This window comes from Neodiprion pinetum, chromosome 1, assembly GCF_021155775.2.
Source record: "Neodiprion pinetum isolate iyNeoPine1 chromosome 1, iyNeoPine1.2, whole genome shotgun sequence".
In the NCBI taxonomy this organism is placed as follows: Eukaryota; Metazoa; Arthropoda; class Insecta; order Hymenoptera; family Diprionidae; genus Neodiprion; species Neodiprion pinetum.
This window is the reverse complement of record NC_060232.1, coordinates 25037878-25060059: the sequence shown is the minus strand read 5'-3', so window position 1 is coordinate 25060059 and position 22182 is coordinate 25037878. Positions and strand designations below refer to the sequence as shown.

The 22182-nt window shown below is 42.2% G+C and overlaps 2 protein-coding genes across 11 annotated transcripts in view; both read right to left on the bottom strand.

Annotated features, from left to right (window-relative positions):
- Positions 1-9246, bottom strand: part of net — a 101260-nt gene extending 92014 nt beyond the window's left edge. The window contains exons 1-6 of one of the 5 annotated variants that reach the window (XR_006881907.2): positions 8687-9246; positions 8387-8510; positions 8094-8272; positions 7779-7942; positions 7507-7700; positions 2684-3145 (exon numbers count right to left, since the gene is read on the bottom strand). The gene's annotated coding sequence lies outside the window, so the exon portion shown is untranslated. Of the gene's footprint in view, positions 1-2683; positions 3861-7506; positions 7701-7778; positions 7943-8093; positions 8273-8386; positions 8511-8686 lie in introns of those variants that run through there. The other 4 variants (XR_006881903.2, XR_006881905.1, XR_006881906.2 and 1 more) reach the window with 4 other exon arrangements.
- Positions 9247-9794: 548 nt separating this feature from the next.
- On the bottom strand, positions 9795-21768 carry LOC124215889 (sialin). 6 transcript variants are annotated; one of them, XR_006882464.1, is made up of 9 exons: positions 13671-13716; positions 13343-13578; positions 12959-13204; positions 12792-12876; positions 12061-12278; positions 11784-11933; positions 11558-11690; positions 10364-11194; positions 9795-10285 (listed from the first exon to the last, which is right to left on the bottom strand). XR_006882464.1 is itself a non-coding variant. In XM_046619797.1 (9 exons), the coding sequence occupies exons 1-8, from the start codon at positions 13699-13701 to the stop codon at positions 10743-10745; spliced, it is 1551 nt and encodes a 516-aa protein (XP_046475753.1). In that variant the 5' UTR covers positions 13702-13716; the 3' UTR covers positions 9795-10629; positions 10708-10742. The 6 variants fall into 6 exon arrangements, 5 of the variants coding, with proteins under 5 accessions (XP_046475753.1, XP_046475779.1, XP_046475774.1 ...); XM_046619797.1 differs by having other exon boundaries at positions 9795-10629; positions 10708-11194; XM_046619823.2 differs by lacking the exon at positions 13671-13716 and adding an exon at positions 21749-21768 and having other exon boundaries at positions 9795-11194.
- Positions 21769-22182: the final 414 nt, after the last annotated feature.

Genomic DNA, 22182 nt, shown 5'->3' with positions numbered 1-22182 from the left:
ATATAAGATACCCGAAGTCGGTTGAAGGACGCGGGAAACTTTAGTAAGACAAAAAGGCAAAAAGGGCGAAGGCAAATGAAAATGAAGAATATCGTAAACATCTGTCCATCGAAACTTCTAACGATATTTTCCTATCGCGTAAATATGCCCGCGCATATGCCTTATTAACACAGACTGAATCGCCGTGTCTATTTGACGTAAATATGACTAATTGAGTTACAAATGACCAAGTTTGTTTGAACACCGCTTATTACAGACACGCGGACGGAGAACCCTTCGTACGTCAATCTATTACGTCTCGAGGATTTCTCACTTGAGACCCACTAACGGGCCTTGATCGTTTTGTTTTGAAGGGCGGTAGCCAGATTCCAAGGCCGATAAAAACAAGGTGAAGACACTCGAGCCTCGAAGGGGTTAACTTGATCTATGCTGCCCTAATCCCGAAGCTGATGCCGAGCACAAGTGTTTCAGAACGTACCAGATAAATATAAATTGCTCTTATCACCCTTTGCGATTGCGCTCGTAAATTCATACACGTCACGCGCACGGTTGAAGAATTTTCTTTTTTACCAATCTATTATTGGTCATAGTAAACGCGTACCGGATGTGGGTCAGATGCCACCGATGATGTGGGCGACCCGTATTCGGTACGCGCGCAAGCACAAGTGAAGGGGGGGAGGACGTGCGGTGCAAAGTAGCCACGTTATTATACCCGGTTGGAACCGAAGAAGTCAGGTTCGGTGAAATGGTGTGTGGGCCGCAGGTGAGGACCTCCACCTGGCGCGCGGCTTCGCCAACTGTCTAATTAATAACAATCATATCGCAAGCCCAGTGAATATAACCGTCGAGGATGGACTCTCTTACTTCGCAGAGAGAAAGAGAAGAGCACGAGACGCGAAACGGAACGTGACTTTTACTCGAAAGTATCATCCGACGACGGTCCGCGTACGTCTTTGCATTTTACGTCCGGGTACCGATATAAGTGTACCATTAATACGTAACAACGTTGCAGATGTCTTGGATTAGATTGCTATCTGTGATATTACGGCACGTGAAGACCCGGTATCCCGGCCGAAATACAGGTCCTCGAATGTCGTTGTCGAGGCAAATTGCCCCACTCCCTTTTGCATAATTTTCACCTTTGTTAATCGGCTCCTTTTTTGCCATCTCAATACGCCTTTATCACCTCCAGCTATAAACCTTCTACCGTGAACGCCTGAATAAAATGTGGATAGAACAAATGGTCTGTGCCGTCGGTTTGATGGATTCTGCATGTCGATTGAAAAGCAAGTTTTTTTTTTCTTTTTTTGTACCCACATGTTTCAGTACTTTTGCAAAAACAATACGCAAGCAAAATTATTAGTCGTTTGTTTCTTCATTGTGCAATATAGTCAGCCATCCGCCGTGCAAAATTTTAATCCCGACATTAGACCGAGAGCAAGCTTATATGTATGGTTAAATGGAATAAGTAAGAATATTTCCGTGATGTCTGCAATACCGAATGAAATGTCGAAGCGGAAAAATTAGAACGATTTCTACGAATCACTTCGCAATGTGTGGCACTGATTTCTGTGTGATTTTGTGCAATTGAACACAGTGAAATATCGTCTTTGAAGAGAAATCTTTCAGTAAATTATCAAAGTTCATTTGATTCTAAAAGAACCGGCTGCATACGATAGTCATATATGCATGCCTGTTACAACCAGACAACTTTGAGCTTCGTGTTTGTATTCAGACAAACGATCAAAAGATTAATAAAAATCCATGGAAATATTCGCCATTTCACCATTAAGCATATGATGTTTAATCGAAAAATTATATGGCTAATAGTTTTTGTGGTACTGACCTCCGATCGCAGATCGGCAAATGGCTCAGGCTCACTGTCAGTCGGTGACTGAAGTAAAATTTCCATCCAGGAGCAGTAAGACCCTGGTGGGCGGAGATCAAAGATGATCCTCTAATGCCTCGAGAGCGTGGGACCGCATAGGGCCCAACCAACCGCATGCGGCCGCTTCGATCCTGCAGACTCGCACGCTTCGATAATGGGCCACCTCTGCAGCGATCTACCGCCGATCCGATCGGCATGCAGCTCGAGTTCCATAACCAGCTGGGTGCATGTGACGCAGAGTTCAACCGTTCCCCTCAATCCCTTCCTGGCTTATATGTATTCCAGAGCATACTGAACCACCTTTCATTTTACCACCGAGCGACGGTACCGCTGCATTCTGTTATGCATTTATACTACCGGTTACCGCCTTTGAGCTTGTGAACCGAGCAGTCGCTTACCGACTAGCGATACTTATGGCGCAGCTACCGGTGCTACCGAGCGCTTGCATGCTGCTACACATCCGATGCAAGGAATAACCTGTATCCTTGAGGCCGGAATGTAAATTCGTTAGCCTCACTTCCAAAGTCTGACCTTATAATTTTATACTCCTGATAGGCGGTTATGGTTACAGATTTCTTTTCCAATCCATGAGGAAATGGATATTAACCCTCTGGTCGTCGCCGTTTTCCATCCTCACTATTGAAGTATACCATCGGTAATTTATGACCCGAAAGTTCTATTCCTTGTAAAACTGATTCAGAGTATTTGGTGTTATAATATTATTAGTGAAATGGAATAATCAGAATGTCCTGAGTAAGAATATGGAAACACAAATGCTATATTTACGTTCAGCAAATATTTATTTAAAGAAGACAGCAAGACGCGAAAGATTTCCTTTGCAGGATCGTAACTTTTAAAGTGTCGTCGGATCATTAATGACCCAGGTGTAGACCAGAGGGTCAAGACGAAGTCTGGAGATTCGAAAAAGACATCCTGTACTACGTTCAACCGGAACTTCCCCAACGCCTTTTTGTTACTATTTGGCATTCCATGGTCGCGGGTATTAGAATGACACTGGGCGAGATGGAGATTGACAACAATGCTTTTATTGTGACACTCAAATCTGTGACTTAAGCGTCTACTACCAGAGCTGTTGATACTAGGACTTTTCTATTTCTAGTATCCACACTACCCGTTCGGTAAGCAAATATTTTCTTGTGCACATTTTCGGTGGTTTTATTTCAGAACCACTAGTTTTACTCTCAGTCATGCGGTGGAATGCCAGTTAACCGCGATGCCGTGTTTACATCTCCAACACTGTAGGCAAACAAATTTAACCGCATATTTTATGGTAAACGAATTTCGAAATATCTTCAATCACTGTCTCTCTATAATGTAGCATGAATAATAATCATTACACTCTCCCGTACGGCATGCGTGAGCCGCTGTGCGATTTTACGACGATAATTCTGTCTTTGCCAGTTGCTGCTGCTGCTGCTGCTGCTGCTGCTGCTACTGCTTACCACAAGGATAAGAAACGGGCAAGGAGATTGAAAATCACCATACAACTTGTTCCTAATTCGTTCTATAAAGGGTCAATTATCAAGAATGGTTGAAAATTCAAAGGAGCCAGACCGTCCGTAATGTAGCTATTCGACTCTTCTCGTGCGGTGACTGCGTGCCCGGGGGAAATACGACGAGGAGCGAGGCTTGCGTGACGCCGGCGTGTGCCCGCGGGGGCGGCTTCGTCGACTCGAGCGGAGAAGATCGCGTGCGTCGAAAGTTCAGCGGGGCAGGTGGAGCTATGCGGACGAGGATCAACCTGGACGTTACCTGGTTGGAAGTGCCGGGTTGCGACGGAGCGCGGCTTAAACGTGGGCGGACTCGGGGTAGCCTCGGGTGTTTCTCACCCGCATACCTGCACTACGTGCTGGCGACTTGGTCCGCCTCTGCGTCGCCCTCGAACCAGCCATCGTGACTGGCTGGCTGACTGGTACTCGGACACTGCGCGTGTATGTGTTCGGAGTCCAGACTACACAAGATTTGAAGAAAAATTATACCTCGTACGCAATATGCAATTTGTAATTTACGCGGTAACTTGTATGCGGGACGCAGGGAAGATTTTAGCGGAAAACAAAGTTTTTTATACCGCGGCAGAGGCCTTGTCGGAGGTTTTACTTCGATATAATGACCTCGATAATGACCATAGACACGCGCAGTGCTTCCAATCTACTACTGCGCCCATGCACACGGTTGCGTGAAACAACCCGCAAGTAAGGCGAGGTGATTTCTGTCATGTTATTTTATTGTTAATCAACATGTACGGCTCGAATCTCTCGAGGATACTTGAGCGTTGTTGCAGTGGGAATTGTGATGATGGGAACCGGCTGTGTTGCCGGGAATAGACTAATCGTAGGAGGAGCGCAATCGATTAGTTGTCTTAGAAGTGAAACTGTGCGTGACCAGTAGTTTCCAGATTCATACGGGAAATTATTTTACCTACGTGTAATTTAAAGTATATAGAAAGACAGGGTAACGAAGTGCTGTGAAGTTCATTGTCAGGTGAAGTCATACCGCTATGTCTCGTAATTATCATCCCACAAGGAATGATTAAAGCTATAGTAAAATAGGATCTCTCAACACTTGCTACATGTTAAACCTTTCGAGTTCGTTTTTTCGAAGAAAATATCGTCTCCGCCCAATGACTCGGCTTGTCAAAATAAGTAATTAACAACCTAACGATCTAGTTCTCTAATAGAGAATAACAAAGCAACGGATTTACACGAAATGTGCTACTTTGGACTATTCCGACAAATCAATATTTCAGTATGACGGTAGCTATGCGTAGGAGTAGATTAAAGGAACGTTTACAAGAAGTCACTACCCGAAAGTAAATTAACACACTAGTGGATATATAATCATAGCATTGTTTGAGTAGGTGCGACAAGCCAAATCGGGAGTGATCAATAGAGCATGAACAATCGTGTTCTATCTCCTATTCAAAAACAGAATGTATCGCACGACATTCCGTCGTTTCGTTTTCGAACTAATTGCCAGACTGATCTCACGTTCTTAATCGCACCAATGTTCCGGTCAACGCACCCCGTACATCATGACGTACGTCAACGTGATCCTCGATCAAAATTCGAATGCGGACCACGTACTGCGTAATACATATGAATTTTAACAATTGAGGTTGAATTACCCCGCCCGAAGCCTCTTTCCTGGAATACACCGCCGATTGATTGTCGATTCTTGCAATGGTGACTTCCCGTCCCTTCAATTTGGCGAGGAATAATTTACAAACACATAAATTCGTTTGAAGGATTTATTCCACCTTCTTGCACCTCTTAGCGCGGCAGTCGGTATAAGCTCAGGATGCTTCAAGAGGTATAAGGTACCCAATTCGGTTAGCCTCTCTCCAATTAGCAGCGAATGAGGAACGAAGTTGGGCTTCACAGACGATTCATGGAACCCCGACTAACTTTCTGAGATCGAGTCGGGATCCACAGACCGTGCGAAAGCGCACTTCGGACTGCTCAGGCATATCTTCTGTCATATGCTAATTCGCAGCTGCAGGTTCCATGGCCTAACGCAAATTTCGTGTCAACGACGTCCACGATTCTCTCATAAATGAATCGAACTGAAACTCGCGTTTCCGAGTAAGAATTCCAAACTTATTAAAATTCAGACTGGTTATGTAATCGTTCAATAGTGAATATCAATTCCGAAATGTTAGATTCAGAAGTTTCGAAGATCCGATTAGACACGTCATAAAACCGATGAGTATTCGAACGGTCAAAACTCTGAACGGTCAAAAATTCAAATGATCAAAACCCCGAGTGATCTAAATTCCGAAGTCAAATTCTCGAATGGTCAAAACCCTGAAAGCTCAACGTTCCGAATGTAACTCCGAACGTCAGCAACCTTTTACACGTATACGCGGTAAGCGCTTCACGTCATATGTGAAGGTCGGCACGGTTAGAATTTTTACCAATTAGGGTTTTGACCATTTGGAATTTCGAAATTCGATGTAACGGTCAGTCTGAACTTTGACAATTCAGAATTTCGATCTACGCCCAATTTTCTACCAGAAAAATCACGACGCGGTCTCGGCAGCCTTTTCTTCCCACATTCCTGTCAAATTACCCGCCGACGTCCTCACCGCAGCCGCAGCCACCTGCCGCACCACGTGGTTGCGGGACCGTCGAAGAGGACGAAGACCAGCCCGTTCGCTTCGTGGGCCCGAGGGGGTTCCCATGAGTCGCGGGGGTGGGGTCGAGGTATTTCGTAGCCCTCGGGCTTGACCACCTCCGCGTCTCTCTGCCTTCGCCATCATCCTAGCCTCTTAAAAATCTGGCATGCGTGCAGCTACGCTGCACTCCAACTCTACGTTATTACGAAGGCCCTTAATGGGCGAGCCGACTATCTTTGTTGCTCTGGAGGCCGTACCTAAGAATTTTTTCTCTACTGTATTGCAAATCTCTTGAGAATGTCTGATTTATAATTTTGTAATGAAAACGGTGATGTTGTATCTCGCGTGTATCGCACTCAGGCATATATCCGAGTTTCTCTTCTCTGAGCTTGCGGGCAAACTGCACGATCCTTCAATTAATCGTCCCACTTTGTTCGCCATTCGGTCCCGGACGTTCCGGTACTGTTTTCCGGTGACAGGTGTCGTTTCTTTGTTTCTCATCAATTAGTCATCTTCGTAAATTACCCTCTCTCGTAACGCCTAACGAATTTTAAACCACGGACGTGGAATAATTATCGCTCAGTCTGCGTTTTAAGAAATATAAAAAAGAAAGGAAACGCCCAATACCGACTACAGCAATGACTTCGCGCCTGCTAGGCATTTCATCATCACGTCAACGTTTTTACACGCTACTTAGCTTACTGTGGTTCCGTTTTTCGAATCTGTTTGGGATAACCCGCGTTAATCATGCCATACTTCTTCCGAGTGTGATGATCTCTTCCTCTCGTTTGTCTCCATTTTCCGGCTAACAGTTCGCTTGAATTTTAAACCGCACCAGGAACGGTCACGTGTACAGTTACACACATCCGGGGACTTTATCTCTCGAAAATAATTCCACCGAACTGTGATTGGGCATCGTTCTAACCATAACACGAATCGTAAACAACAAAATTAAATATTTCCTAGAAGTTCTTCCTTCATTCGTAAGCACTGAAAAATTCAGCACGTTCTGTCGGCCGCATTCTCGGCAATTAAGAGACTCTGCAGACTGTATACGTCGGTCTTAGTATCGCACTAATTACCAACAGCGTTAACTGATAAGACAACGATCCGAGTAATGCAGGAAAAATTCCTCGCACTGTGTCTCGGTTTGGAATATTAGAGCAGGACACTTGCATTGCTGGGATGATGAAAAAACTGGAATTCTCAAAGAGCAGAACACGTAATAGTTCCGCGTTTATACGTGACGACGTAGCTGTAGTCGAACCATAAACGAAGACTTATTACATCACGAAGCCGACTATCTAAAATCCGTCTCATCAAACACAGTCTTTCGCGCCTCTCTCGCTCGGCGGTTTGATAAGAAGGGAATTTGTCAACGCCGAACGAACATGTCATATCAGTGGTTCCAAAAACAGAGATTGGGTCGATGCGAGTCAACCGAGTTCTCAAAGGGTCGTTTTTTCCTACCGCGAAGACTAACCTGCGTCTAACACGTTGTAAATCTCGCAATCAGGATTCCATGAGGCGGGATGCGATAACCTCCTAGATTCGTGGCCTCCGCGTCCTGTGCCGATCGGGAGGACAGGAGGGCAGAAATTCCGGGTCGGCTGGCGGGCGATAATTTAGGCAAGGCGCGCATCTTAGCGAGGCCAATCAGCCGTCGGGACGAGCACCCTAGAAAGATAGCTGGGATTATCATGCACGTGCATGTTGACAAAAGAAGTTTAGCTTGTAAAGCTGATTAAACCTTACTTAATCACAACCGATCAGGACGGTATAAGCCTCGTCGGGGTCTCCGGCGTCTCGCAGCAGCTCCTCGGCTTCCTGATCTCCTGGTTGTATGGCGGCTGAGCGGGCGGTCCTGCGCGGCAAAATAACAACAAGCTGGCTCCTCGGGATTCGTGGTCGCCGGCTACCTTCGACATAGCAACTGAATTCAATGCTGCAATCCATGGATTCCTAAGATTCTACGGTTATACCTAACACCACTCGGAACAAATCTCTGCCTAACGTTCCTAGCGACTAGATATAGTTTTATTATCGGGCGTTCAATTTTTTCATACATACAGCACGCGATGAGAACGACGGCGGCGCCGTTCCGCTGGGAAAAATGGCTACGGACCCGGCGGCGGGGCGTCGAGGCCACTGGGATGGCCTTCGGGGGCGCAAGAAATAATCTTGCCTCCTCCTCCTCCTCCTCTTGCCAACTTTTGAATCAATCCACACCACCTCGCTGGCAATCGCGACTACGAACGTTTTCGAAACGGTATTACATATCTATAGGTATATACGATCTCGCGCGAACGCTGTAACTCGTATGTATATAAGTGTGCTGTTTTTTTTTTTTTTTTTTTTCTTACCCGCAAACAAGCTGACTAATTGAATTCAGCATACCATACGTTATTTATAGCAATCGGACTATCAAGTTTCACATCACTTAGCGATCAATTAGAATTAAGCGTAGGTCATCAGATTTTGCGATACCTGTAACAAAAAGAAAACGTTACATTTTGCCAAGTTTCGCACCTGTTTCGAAAAAAAAAAAATTTTTTTTTCCTTGTACTCATTTTTCAGTTAAATAGCCTACGATCTGCGTACGGTCAAATTTTCAACTCTTTTTATCTTCCTAGATTTCATGCGAATAGTTTTTCTAAACACACCGCGTCGCGCGTCCGTGGATGCATCGCGATATCTTCCCTGTCGGTCTCGGCGTGTAATCGATATCTCGTTACGACTTGTGTAAGGAGTGGGAACTCTCGTCGCGGTGACGTCCCGGCGCTCTTAGCTCCTCGAGTGGTTTGGACTCCTGATGAGAGCGTAGAGCGCCGCAGCGCCACGCGTCACGGCGAGCAGCATCGCAACGCAGGGCGCCACTACGCCGGCCACCGCGACGCACTCCGCCGTTTCACGACCGACGTCCACCATCTGCGCCGTTCCCCCACCCGCAATAACAGATTGTGCAAATCCGTTCGAAAAAGCTCGTCCAACTATTGTTCAGCACCGCCACAGAGCCGCAACGTCGACTGTCCAGCTGCGCCGTGGCAAGTGGGGGGAAAAGCATCGGAATTCTACCAACAGGAAGCCTGCGCCATCTCGTGGGGGATAGGTTCAACGCCTTTTTCTGTTGCACTCGCATTATCTGGTAAAACTGGGAGTACCATTTACCGACTGAGATTGTTACTCTCCAATTGTTAACGCAATTCGCGTTTCGTTTGGCACCGAAGCTGTCGGTCAGTTGGGCGTCACTTTCTGGTCGGTAAATCAAAAGTATCTCATGCTTAAGTGTTCGGGTTTTACAGAAGTTCTGAATCGTTAGAAAGATCGATACCGAAGCAACAGAAACCGCATTCGGTGTGCGCTGAGTGCGCCGGTCGAGCGTCTGTTGATCAAATCTGTGATAAAGTAATGATCAAGCGATGCTTGATGATAACTCGAATGTAAGCGCTCAATTATTATCTCTCAGCTTACACCAGAGTTCAATGTCGCTGATGAGGAAGGTTTCAATGCCGTAGAATCTGGTTATTGATATCAAAGAGTCCCACCTAATGATTCACCCGTATATCCTCTCGGAGTTTATCAAGACAAATTTTTACATACAGATGAATCGATTGGGATCACTCTTTTATTGGAAAACTGTCACCACCTGCGATGCAAGGTGTCCTTTTGGTTGATGGAAATGATTGGAGATGAATTATTGGAACATGCCTACATTTCCCGTGACAGAGGCAAAGATGCTCATAGTTCACTATAAATTGAGAAATATCGATGTAAAAAACTTAAATCTTTATTTACATATTTCGATAAAATACAATTTACAAAATGGTAATGTTCTCACGTATATACCTCCCGTCTGATGCAATGTTGATGCAGTCTTCTTAAACCTTGCGATCGATTCATTCCAAATTTCAAAGTTATACTTAAAAGTTTAGAACCATAAAGAAATACCAAGCTTGACAATAGATGTTTGTGTACATTTAAAATTTAAGACTGTTCCGAGTGCTTATAATGATGGCAGATTGTTTTCCGGGACATATTTAGAATAGCCCCAGCTGACAAGTTAATTTGGCAAGTGGTGTTGGTCAAAACGTGAAATCTCTTCCATGTCGCCTTATGTCCTTTCCAAATTCTTCAATCATTTTCATGCGATTATTTTTTTACTCATTTCGATTTTCATATTTAAACTACCGGCAGAGCAACAATTTCCTACCCGACCGATGCGCAGCTCTCGAAAAATTCATCGTCACTATGAGTTTCAATTTCTGTATAGCGGAAAAAACACACGAATATGATTGCAAGTTTTGTTACTTTGAAGATACAATAAGAAGAATGTTCCTCACTGTCGTCGATATATCAATTAAACTGCATCCTTTGTCAGTCAATCATTTGCGTCAATAAAGATAGCCCGTCGTTGATATCTTCATGTACCCCAAAGATCGCCCTCAAGATTTGTTATTTCAATGAATCGATTGGCCCCGTCCTTATTGTTAGAATTTAACATGCATCAAGTTCCTCTTAGTTTTCGTGCCCGCACAAAACTGTCACTGAACAATTTTTGTCATAAGTTTCCTGCTGAGCTTCGAGCATCACGTAGCCTAATAAAATACTGTGATTTCCACATTGTTAGAGCCAAGCCAACCATGAACCGGAAGGAAAAATTTATATCCAATACAGCTTTACGTGCCTTGACATTTGAGTCGTCGACCTGTCACCCCCTGCTCATACTTCAGTCTTGTCTTTCAGAGGAATGACCTCTTCGGGTGATTTGCCGTTCTCCAGAGCCCGCTCTTTTTCCGTGATACTTCCATCGCTCCTTGGGCTATTCCAAGACTGAAGTTTTCCGGATCCAAAGAATGTAAAGGTCAGACCACCGCACACATAGGTGGCAGCAAGAATCCAGAACACTATCCTCCACTGTGGGAAGGACTGGTTCTCGAAAGTCAACGAGCCAACCATTTCGGCGCTCAAGAAGCCTCCTAAAGAACTAAGAGTATTGGCCAACCCGAAAATCGTCCCGGAAAAATTCGGGGCAATGTCTAAGCCATTTCCTAAGTATCCAGCGGTTACTCCGCCGTTAATCGTCAGGGCGACTGTAAATATCGCCACAGAAGTAATCCGGTCACAGCCCATCAAAGCTTGCACGATCATCAGCAGTCCAGGAGTCATTACCGCTGTAATGAAATGTAAATATAAGTGACAATTAACTCCCGAGTGACCTTACAATATGGGCAATAACAGACAATAGAGCGAATGCTTGTTGTTCCAACTTATTATCACCAATTAATGTTATAAGGAGCCGAGAATGCTTACAGATATTAGTTTTACTTTGACAACGAAACATCGTATGAAATTTACTAAAGGCTCTACGTATTTTTTTAATGTATGAAAACGATGAAATGACGGTTCTGTTAACCACTATGATCTCTCATTGTGAACCTTGAGTGAATAAAATATAATTCGTGTCAAACTTTTTCTCTAATTGACCTTCCCAACTGGTATCATTCATTCGTTCCCAAGAATTCGTCATTACTTACCGAAAGCAGTGAAGCTCTTACGAATCGCTGTCACTGAAAGCTTATGAGTTCTTCTCAGATAATCGGCTGCAGATGACGTCAACACGGCGAAACAATATTTCCCTAGGTAAGGCAAGGACGAAAGTAGACCATTCTGAGAAGAATGAAAAAAGAATTTGGGAATCTTGAACAAACTAAACACGTGCAAGACTCTTGAAGGAAGCGGTAAATAATAAAAAATTTATACCTTTTTAATTTCGAAGCCCAGAATGTATTTCATATAAGTTGGCAGCTGATTCACCACCGTAAAGTAGCCGAAAACACTGCATCCGTGGGTGACGATGATTGCCCAAACTGGGACAGACGTCAACATCGCCTTCCACGGTACAGCCAGGTGCTATAAGCCATAAATTGCACAGATCGTTAGCGTTGGATGTGAGAAAGTATCGATCGCAGGAAGTGCTTACGCTTGATCAAATATGCATTTCCGTCTTACGATCGCAAGTGGTTTTAAAGGCACGCACCTTTGAGGTGGAAGTCGTCCCGATGGACTCCTCAATGAACCGGCGTTCCTCTGCTGAGATGCGAGGGTGTTGAGCTGGAGAATCATAGACAACAAAGAACCAGACGATGCTCCATATTAAGCTGATTCCACCGGTAACATAGAAGACCGACTCCCAGCCAATCGAAGCAATCAGGAACCCACATATCGGCATCGTGATCGCCGCTCCGAGAGAAGATGCTGGAAAATGGTCCAGACGTGCAGGCATGTTTCTTTTACGATTTCCACAATTCAGAGTGAGCGTTCATCGGTTTCGCACCCTTACAGACAGTCCCCGAATGATTTACGCCCGGTCAAGTATTCTTCACCTGCATCCGCAAATTGGACATCGTAGGAAACATTAGGGTATATTAGACCTGTATCGGGTAGGTCGAATCACCTTCTCGTTACACTTACAATTCGTCACACATTGCGCGACGGTCAAAAAGTTAGTAAGCGGCTATGACCACAATTTTCACTTATGACGGTGAAGGTAAGTCAGTTCAGTTTGCGTGAGACCATTGATCAAATCATATATACATTAGCAAAGGATGACAGCAATTCTTCGACTTGTAAACAAACTGGTTCTCCTTCCCGTACTCTCTCCTGGAGAACGCTGTCGTTATACGTGTAAAAAAAAAATTTGGCGCATATCACCTACCGAATGCACACCTTGAATTGTCTCAATCATCGAAAATATCACTCATATCTCACCCATCATATTCGCAATGAATTTGCTCCGTTCCATTGGAGGTATCCATCTTGCAGTCATGGGATGGATCGCGGGCCAAGTGGCTCCCTGAAACGAATGAAACCGTGTAAGCATGGCGTGACTCTCTAAGCTAACTTTATTGCTGAATTTATTGCAAGATACGACTTACCAGCATAAAGCCAAGAATCACTCTGAGAGCCGCGACTGCAGGATAACCGAGTGTCGCTGCCAACGGTGTGAGAAGCGTGACGGCGCTTGCGGTCAGCATACTGTACCCAAACACCCTTTTGGCACCAACGATTTCCGCAAGCCGACCACCAGGCAATTCGGTGCAGATGTACCCCCAGAAGAAGCTACCCAAGATCTTGTTTACCTCGTACTCGTTCCATGGATACCTGGTTTGTTCGATGGCCTGCTGCAACATTAACATACCTATATTCAATAATTTGAAAGAGAAACGCAGCACCATGTGCTTGGAATGTTAGGTGAGCCTTCCGACCAATCCAATTTTGATGCCAATTATCAGAATGAAGTAGAGAAAAGTCGCATTTACATGTTTTTTCGGTAAGTCCCCCAGTTCATTTAGACTCGTATTAGATGTGAAATTTTTATGGAAATCAACCGATCCCGCACATCCTGAGTCCGCGATGGTTTCGGTAGAATGTCTGGTGCTGTTACTGGGTAATACCATATCCACGATAGCTATCGTCAAATTGACACGTAACGTGTAGTTCAACATGAATCCAAGAATCACCATGATATTCAGCATCTGACGACACGAGAAGCGATCTGAAAAATTAATTTCCGTCATTAAGTTTGGATGAGGAGGATCAATAAACAAGTTTCTTTGCTGTCAACGTTTGGAATAAGTTAATTGGTACCATGGCACAGTTTTTTCGGGTTACCAGTCATGGATAGCTTGTTTCTTTGTGTGCCGGTTGGGAACAATTTAATTGGCTGTTGCAAGCTTGGAAATGAATTGCTGAGAATCATACGATACCCGTAGTCAGGTCAAACCCAGTAATCATTAAAACATAATTTTCATCTGTCCGTTCAGTAGTTATTGCTGATAATATATGACTGAATTTACTATCCATACAAATAGCTGCGAATTCTGAAGCAAAAAATGAATTTTTTTCTTTCTTTCACAAGTTTTGCTATCGCAAATTATATTTAGAACCTGATAATCAGCACACAATGTTTTTCTGCTTACATAAGTAACTGAAAAATTGTTGGGCGCTGATGTCGTGCCTATAGAAATATCTACAATAGATAACAGTTCTATCACGTAACTGTCGTAAAATTTCTTCGAAAATTATTGTTCCGGTCGAAAGGCTGCACGTGCCATTCGATGATTGCGAGCACCTACATGTGCGGTATCTACGTCAATTTGGCAAAGGCCCCAGAAGCAAGCCGTGTCTGGTATTGCGAGTGGTAAACACATTTACATAAGTAACTTCACCGTCATTTAGACCAGAAAAACCTATTCTTTGAGGTGACAAACCGACCGTGGATAAGGGGAATCGATTTTTGCGATCCGACTTGTTCTCATATGGTCAAGCGTCTCAAGGCTGCGTCATGATAAAACCAGCTGGCAAACGGTGGCTCATTGTCGATGGAATAACGGCAAAAAGTGAGTACTCGTCGTTACCAATTACCTCAGATTCGGAGAACAAGTAGTTTAAAACTAAAGCCGGCATCCGCAGATCCACAGAGATGTTTGACAGGCTCCCATGCAAATTTATAGTGCCTTTAAAGACACGAACGATGATCGAAGGGGATAAGATTCCGAGTAATTAGATTGCGATACGATGTATAAGTCTTTTCTAGAAAAATGTGACCTTAAATAAGAGAACCGTTAGTCACTTGATTGGTAGTTAACGTGCCTCGAACTGTTGTTTAATTGTCTTGATTGCACTACCCTGACTCGGTTCTTCTGGAGTCAAAGAGACGGTATCGTTACAAGCGCAAGTGACCGGGTGCTTAACGTCAGAAATGTCTGGGTATAAAACGTCGTGACGCCCGTAAATACAGACTTAGTCTAGCTTGCCCAAGTATTTATAAACAGCCTTAGCCTTGCCCTGGTGCTTCCTGCTATATTGGAGTCAAAGGAGAATCGGTTCGCTGAACATGCGGCGTTTGATCTTTTCAACGAGTTACAATTCCTTTGCACTGCATAAGTATATAACAACGGACTCACTGATTAGCGTTTAAGATGTCTGGAAATCTGTTAATTGGATGCGTTTTGAAATGTTGGGAAAAATTTTCCACGAGTGCGAATTTAGAATATTTTGCCAGCGCTAATAGTTGGCGATTTTTTTACATTCGTAAATATAATTCAATCAAATAATTAATCACTTGATTTAGCAGTATGGAGTTAATTAATAATTTTACACGACTGAGAATGTGTATATAATGAGTTGTTAATTTTTAGCCAAGGATTCTTGCGTAATAATCGCCACTTGACACTCAAATAACACTTGAGTCGTCCCAGAGACTAATCACTTTATTAAGCGCATTTGACAAACTTTAAATATGCGGGATGTTGGAAGTATTTATGTATTTCAAAGACTTCACAGCCGCTTAAAGAACGCAGCTGCAGAAATCGCAGGCCTGAAATTTCATAAGTGGCCTAAAATTACGGCGCTGTTTCGCTTCCGTGAAATCACTTAAATAAAGTAAACGGTTTAGGAGATGGAAAACGTTTACTTCCATTCACCATATTCAAATTATTTCAGGAACATCCGTAATTACACGTGTAATTTGGATAATCTCGTTGTCGTTTCTACCAAAGCAGATGCTCTGCGAGCACGTGGCGGTATTTCCAGGCCTCGATTAGGTCATATCAGTGATAGATTGAGATGGTTACGTACGCTACTGACCGAGCAACGATAATGCCGAGATGATAGGTGTGATTTCTCGTAATGGCCGGCACAGTGCAATTTAAATAATTGCACGTTTCCTCTGTAATGCGCGCAACAAATAAATCATCAAATAGGTACGCAAACGTTTTTGCACTGGCCAATTGCTACGAAATATCAAAGGCAAACAGGCGATTCAAGGCCACATGAAACATGGCTAAGCAGAAACTGTACCCTGCAGGTACCGGACGTAATTTTCATCCACGTGCAAATGATTTGCCTAAAGGCAATCCGTTTCGTTAGTTAATTAATACGATCGATCAATGTTCGACGATCGAGATAGTAAAGTGGGATTAAAATTTACTCGGCATATTAGAGACCGCATGCTTTTACACTGCTATGGAAACATGCTCCGCCGATATGAATCAATCATTTGCAAAAATCGAACAGCGGGGCGAAAGCATTCTGAAAGAATCCCGAAATTCACACACAGTTACGGCAGAAAATACATGATGGATTCATTAAATCGTTTTTGTAAACAGTATAAAATTTACAGAGAATAAATTATTCGGCCAAATGAAATACGAATATCCAAGGTTACAAACGAGTACTTATATCGTCAGAAATGAAAAAATTCTGTGTATGAGAAGACATTGTGAGATGATTTGAGGTCACATTGAGGCTATGTGCGAATAGAGTTATATTGCGTAATGAGCCTCTAAAGCCACGCCAAATTTTAGCAACTGTTGTGAGTCTGTTTAACAAACTAACGTCAAAAGACCCCGGGAGGTAGCGTCAAAGCTGCCAGCCAGCATCCGGGATTAAAGACCGTAATCAAGTGGAAAAAACTCATCTGTTGAAAGCGAGAGTGTAACACTGAAAGACGGGAGTTACGTAACTATGTGTTGGGAAGAAAAAAAAAAACAACAATAGGCTTTAGATGATCAAACGGAGCAACGCCATCAAACAGTGATTGTTTCGTGAGGTAACCAAGCATGAAGCTGTCCCATAGATACTCTGGATTTCTTGCTTCCCGTCTGTCTGGAATACCCAATTATGCCAAGTAGACGGTACAACGAAGTGATATAATTGTGAACATCGAGAAGCGCGCCAGGTCCTTTTTTTCTTGGGAGATTGAAAATTGTAGTAGCAAAAAACGATCCCCAAAAAGAAATTAAAAAAATACAGTCGATTATACCAGACCTTGAATTGTCATTAGCTGTTCTCAAGGCTGACGCAATGTGATCCATTAGAAAAGATTTTCGTGGCAGTACTCAATAATTTTCGAAAACTTTATTACGAGTGCCAATAATATTGCAGAATTTCCAGTGAATGTCACGTTCGGTGTTTTTTATAAAATTTTACGTTCCGTTGGGTCGACCGTTTGCCATCTGTCGCGACTTAGCAACCATGGAACGAGCGAGGGGTTCACCGAGGCCGTGGATACCTACGTCAAATTTCATCATTTAAGAGGTATAAATCGACTAAACCCAAACACCCATTGCATACGCCATCAGCTTGAATTTGTTACAGCGCAACTCGATGCTGCAATTTTTCTTTATGCGCATTTTCATGCCGATGTGAATGCGTGTGAGTCTGCTTTTGAATAAGGCTTTGCCAATGTCACACAAGCAACGTTTTTTTTTTTTTTTTTTTCTTTGGAAAACTGCCACAAGATTGCTTCAAGTTTTGCGGCACAAATTTTTATTTAATTCATAAGCTTTCAAGTGAAATCGATTCACGATTTTTCTAATTAGTTTCATGCTTCACATACGTCTGTTTCAGTTGCGACAAAATCATTTCAAAAGACTTCAATCCTTTACATTGTAAATTTAGTTCGCTGAATCGTAAGGAAGAAAATTGCCGAGAAGACGTGTGTCTCAATTTTACAATTATTATATGGGGCTTATCAATACAGAAGTAGTATGCTATTAAGCCCGCTAACACCAGTTTTCATGTTGCAAATGTTACTAGGTTCGACTGTCCAATAATAGCCAGCTTTTCTTGACACTGCTTCAACAAAAACAGACGAAACAAGGCTCACAGTGTCGAATTTTAAAAAACGTGAAAATCCAATTTGTAGAATATTAAAATGTAGAAAGTCCAAATATACTCGATAGATTACATAACTAAGAATATAGAATCATCAAAATGTTCACTCTTACATATTTCGGTTTGCTATATCCATGTTCATTCTGTCGATTACGTATTTTGGAAAGCTTTCTTATACTTACTTTGCCCTTTCTACATATTGCCTTTCTTGTAGTTCATCTTTCTACACTTTAAAAATGTATGAAATCAATTTTTGCACCATTGAAAATTTCATATCGCGACCTTTATATTTTTTGATCTTCCAACATTTTCAGCTCCAGCAGCCTCAAAGAGACTTGTTGCAGTCGTTACGGGAAATTTCATGCTACCCACAAAACCGGATAGCATTGAAAGCCACCGCGCCTTCCACTAAATTTCATTTTTACTCGTCAGTGTTAAGTTGGTTACATTATCGCGCTATATTTCTTGGCATCCGCTATTTACACGGATTAGTGGCTAAAAATACTGACGGTGTAAATTCGTATCTACATGAAATTCTAAGCTATCGTAGATTATGCTTGAGAGACATTTAAAGCCAGGAAAAGATATTCTTGACAGTTTCAGATTTTCGTTGTGAAGAATCAACGTATTACACAATTATACGTAACAAACGAGTAAATATTTTAGTATTTTCAAGATGTTTGCAATGGAAAAAGTTCAAATTCTCCTCCTTACAAATGAATTATCATTCTTGTTACGTTTCATGTTGAAAATAACATAACATATTCAATTTTTACTACATCATAGATACGGTATACGGTATTTGGCATTAAAGCGATACATCATATATATATTGTTAAAATGGTTTAGGTAGTAATTTTATCTTTCTTCACCGAATGAAGGTTTTCAAGAAACGGTGTCAAATCGACCAATATTGACCCTCGCTATGTTTGATTAGGTACATTGAAACTTTTTTAGGCGATAGTAACAACTTCAGGATTTACAACTAGAAAAAAAAATGTTGTTACTATTATTATGGAATCGGTTTTAAGTTACGAATATACACATATTTTCAACGTTCCATGTTTCTGCAATTTTTCAAAAAATTCTCAAAAATTAAAATATTTTTGCCTGCCCTCCTAACATTGTTGCAATGATGGAATAATGTATTTATTCCTATTTTCCTAAGCGCTCTGAAAAAAACTAACTTAACAAAAATCTCCAATTTTAGTACCAATCACGGAACGAACATAACATTTAGATTTTTTGATGCACATGGACTAATCAAGTCAGAATATTTACTAAAATCCTAATAGCAATTTGAATGACTGTATTGAGTCATCGATTTCGATAAACTTAGTACAGAATAACGCAATCGCAACTATTTCCCGTAGCGCGGACGAGTTCTAAAGATACCCCTCTGATCCGGAAGTTGAATCACCAATAAATTTTACGTTCCGCGTCCGCAATTAACCTCCAAACAAAATTATTCCAATCTCATCCCAACGTCAACCTGATCTCAGAGTGCAAATAATTTTCGAGTGCACGTATCTCACGAGATTGAAAAATCTTACCTGCAATGCTGCGATTCGATGCCATGCTTAAGACTCGATCCTGGCAGCTAATTATTACTTAAAAAAACCGGGAAACCAAATTAAATAATAACAAAACAAAAAACTTTTTAAATGTTAAATGCAAAACGGAGAAGCACTTATGTCCAAAATACAATTTGATTTTGAAGTGTCAACGGAACTGTTTTTCGACACTCTCAGCCACGCTTTCGCGCTTGCGACTGGCTTACTGAGTGTCAACAATATAGTCTGCAAACAGCAACCACTAGGTGAAAATTGTTATTTATAAAGAAGCTGGCCCGTCGAAGGTGCCCTACCACGATGGGCACGCGGCGATGCACTTGAAATTCTTGCGTGGGTGGCGGTGTGCGCACCAAGAGAACTACGGGTTAGTTAGTATAAAGTCAACGGACTGGTAGCGGTGCTGACCAGCGCTGTCGGACGATTGCAATCGACTGAATACTTAACGCGGCGTCGACAGCGTGGTGCAACCAAACGGTCGTTCTACTCTCGAGGGGACGGCAACGACGTCATCCAATTTCCGTAGCGAAAATAAGAGAGAAATAAATAAATGAACGCCGAATACAAGAATGAACAATAATCGACCCGTCACACCGTGCCAAGTTCGCGGAGGTGTGGCACACACGTACAGAAAAAAGTAACTGTCTCATACACGCACCCGATTGGCAATAACAATTTAACCTTGTGCTCAACGATCTGTTACGTATCTCGTACATGTATACCTTGATGAATCCGAACTTGGATGCATACTTTGCAATAAAACCTCCGGTATGATATATCAATCAATCTAAAGTATTGTCAGGTTTGCATAAAATTTTAGAGAAGACTTGAAAAGCTTTCAAGACACTTTCCGAATTATAATACGCGTGTATAAGTTCATCGTTCAATGGTCACTCAATAGATATTCGAAACAACGAAGACAAGTTATTTTCAATATAAAGAATTTTTTACCAGTCAATTTTAACATTGCTTCTTTTCTTGTTCCTAGGAGGTAAACCTCGACTAGCTATACGTGAACCATGTTTCTAGAAGTTCATGAGCTGATATCGGTGACTCACGTAAAACATGTGATAAATTTTTCACACAAGTGTAAATCTTCGTTTTTCTACCTACCCACGATACGGCTCGTAAATAGTTATACGACACCGTTATAATATATTAGGGAATACATCGCAATACTGAAATGAATGAAAATTGGCAAGAATCCAACGCTCGATTAGACCGCGAGGTGCACATGTTATGTGCGATATTAGCTAGTGCAGACACGATAAGTAACATCAACTTGGACCGACAACCGCTGCTGTTACGTCACCTAACGTGACATGGTTTGACAAATTTGTCTCATTAATATTGTATTGTCATGCAAGAAATGAGAGAATAGTAGTGACGTCTAATAAGATATACATACCTATATCCATCGATTAACGAGTGATTAACTGACCGATAAGAACTCCCATGGTACTTTGTCTACTTCAATTATGTCCCTATACATCTTCAGCGGAAGCATTTAACGTTCAAGGATTGCTACCCATTTTCATTTGAGTCAAATTCAAGCTTAGTCATTTTCACTGTCAAACGTGAACGTGAACGCGAAATTTGGCATACCACATTGCGCGACGTAACATATCGCGTTAATTTTTAAAAACACTTTCATAAACATTAGTTTAGCGTAAATAGTCGATATATTCCATCTCGAGGTATTACAGAAATGCAAAGTATAAAGTGAATTTCACAAACGGTGATTTTCAACGCCGGAACTTTTGTTTTTTGAATTCTTACGGTAATTCTGTAATTTACTTTCAACAATGTTTATTTACTGGTGGGATGGAAAAATAATGATTATGATTAAAAAATTCTTCACATTATGAGTAATGCTAATTATACCTGGAGGATTCCTCGAGGATTGACGATGCGAATGACGTTTCGCCGGCAGATAAGCAACTGAAGTTACTTTTCCAGTACTTACTGGGTATGAAATGTAACTTCGGTTGCCTATTTGCTGGTGAAGCATCGTTCGCATCGTTAACTGTCAAGAAATCCTCCCGGTAGAATTTACTATGACAATAGTAACCGGACGAAAATAAATTACTTTTATATTATAAGAAATTACCTTTGAATTATTCAAATTCATTTCCTTTTACTATAAATGTACATCGCTCAAAAGAAATTGAATTCGAAATTCAACGAAAAACAGTTAGGAGTGTAAACTGATGTTTAATTTTCACTCTTCAAAAATAATTCCTACCCATCTGTTTAATATTTCAAGTTTTCTCTTAGGTATAATGCTAAATTCAGCACAAAACCGAAAATGGTTCTGAAACCTCCGGTACCAAATCTTATAGATAATTGCAATCTCTGTTCGACTAATTTTGGAAAATGGCAGTCCGACAACAGTGAGTAAAAACGGTATTAAAAGAGATGGAATGGGGGAAGAATTGAGGGGAATTATTTGCTCTGCGTCAAGTATGTACTTACAACTATTTCTTAGATGAGGTCAGAGGTACCGGTACAGGGACCATTTGACCACGAGGAAGATGAGAGCGCCTAAGAAGCATCATGGGAAGATGACAGAGTGTTGAGCATGACTGGCCTCAGGGCTGCCCTTAGCAGTACTTTTGCCCTTGATAAAGTGACGTGGGAACCTTTAACTTCGCGACTTGTGCTACGCTCCACGGTGTCAATAAACGGCGAAGCCCACTCTCTTTGGGTGCGCTAACACGACCAGTATGCGGTATAACATGCGGTGCAAGTCCGAAGAACGGAGGCTCTGTTGAGCTTGAAACGGATGCATGGTCATCGAGCTCGCGCCAGTTGGCGTGTGTGGTGTATAAATGTAAGTTGCTGATAATATATGCTCAGAATGGACGTGATCACTCAGGGACCAACGCTTGGCTTCGTCTAACAGGTCA

Bases quoted from the DNA above. Each gene is read 5' to 3' on its own strand.
- LOC124215889 (XM_046619787.1), bottom strand. From the start codon at position 13,701: ATGACTGGTAACCCGAAAAAACTGTGCCATG. The intron at 13,579-13,670 runs GTACCAATTAAC...TTAATTTTTCAG, and splicing joins CCCGAAAAAACTGTGCCATG to ATCGCTTCTCGTGTCGTCAG. The intron at 11,691-11,783 runs GTATAAATTTTT...CATTCTTCTCAG, and splicing joins TGGGCTTCGAAATTAAAAAG to AATGGTCTACTTTCGTCCTT.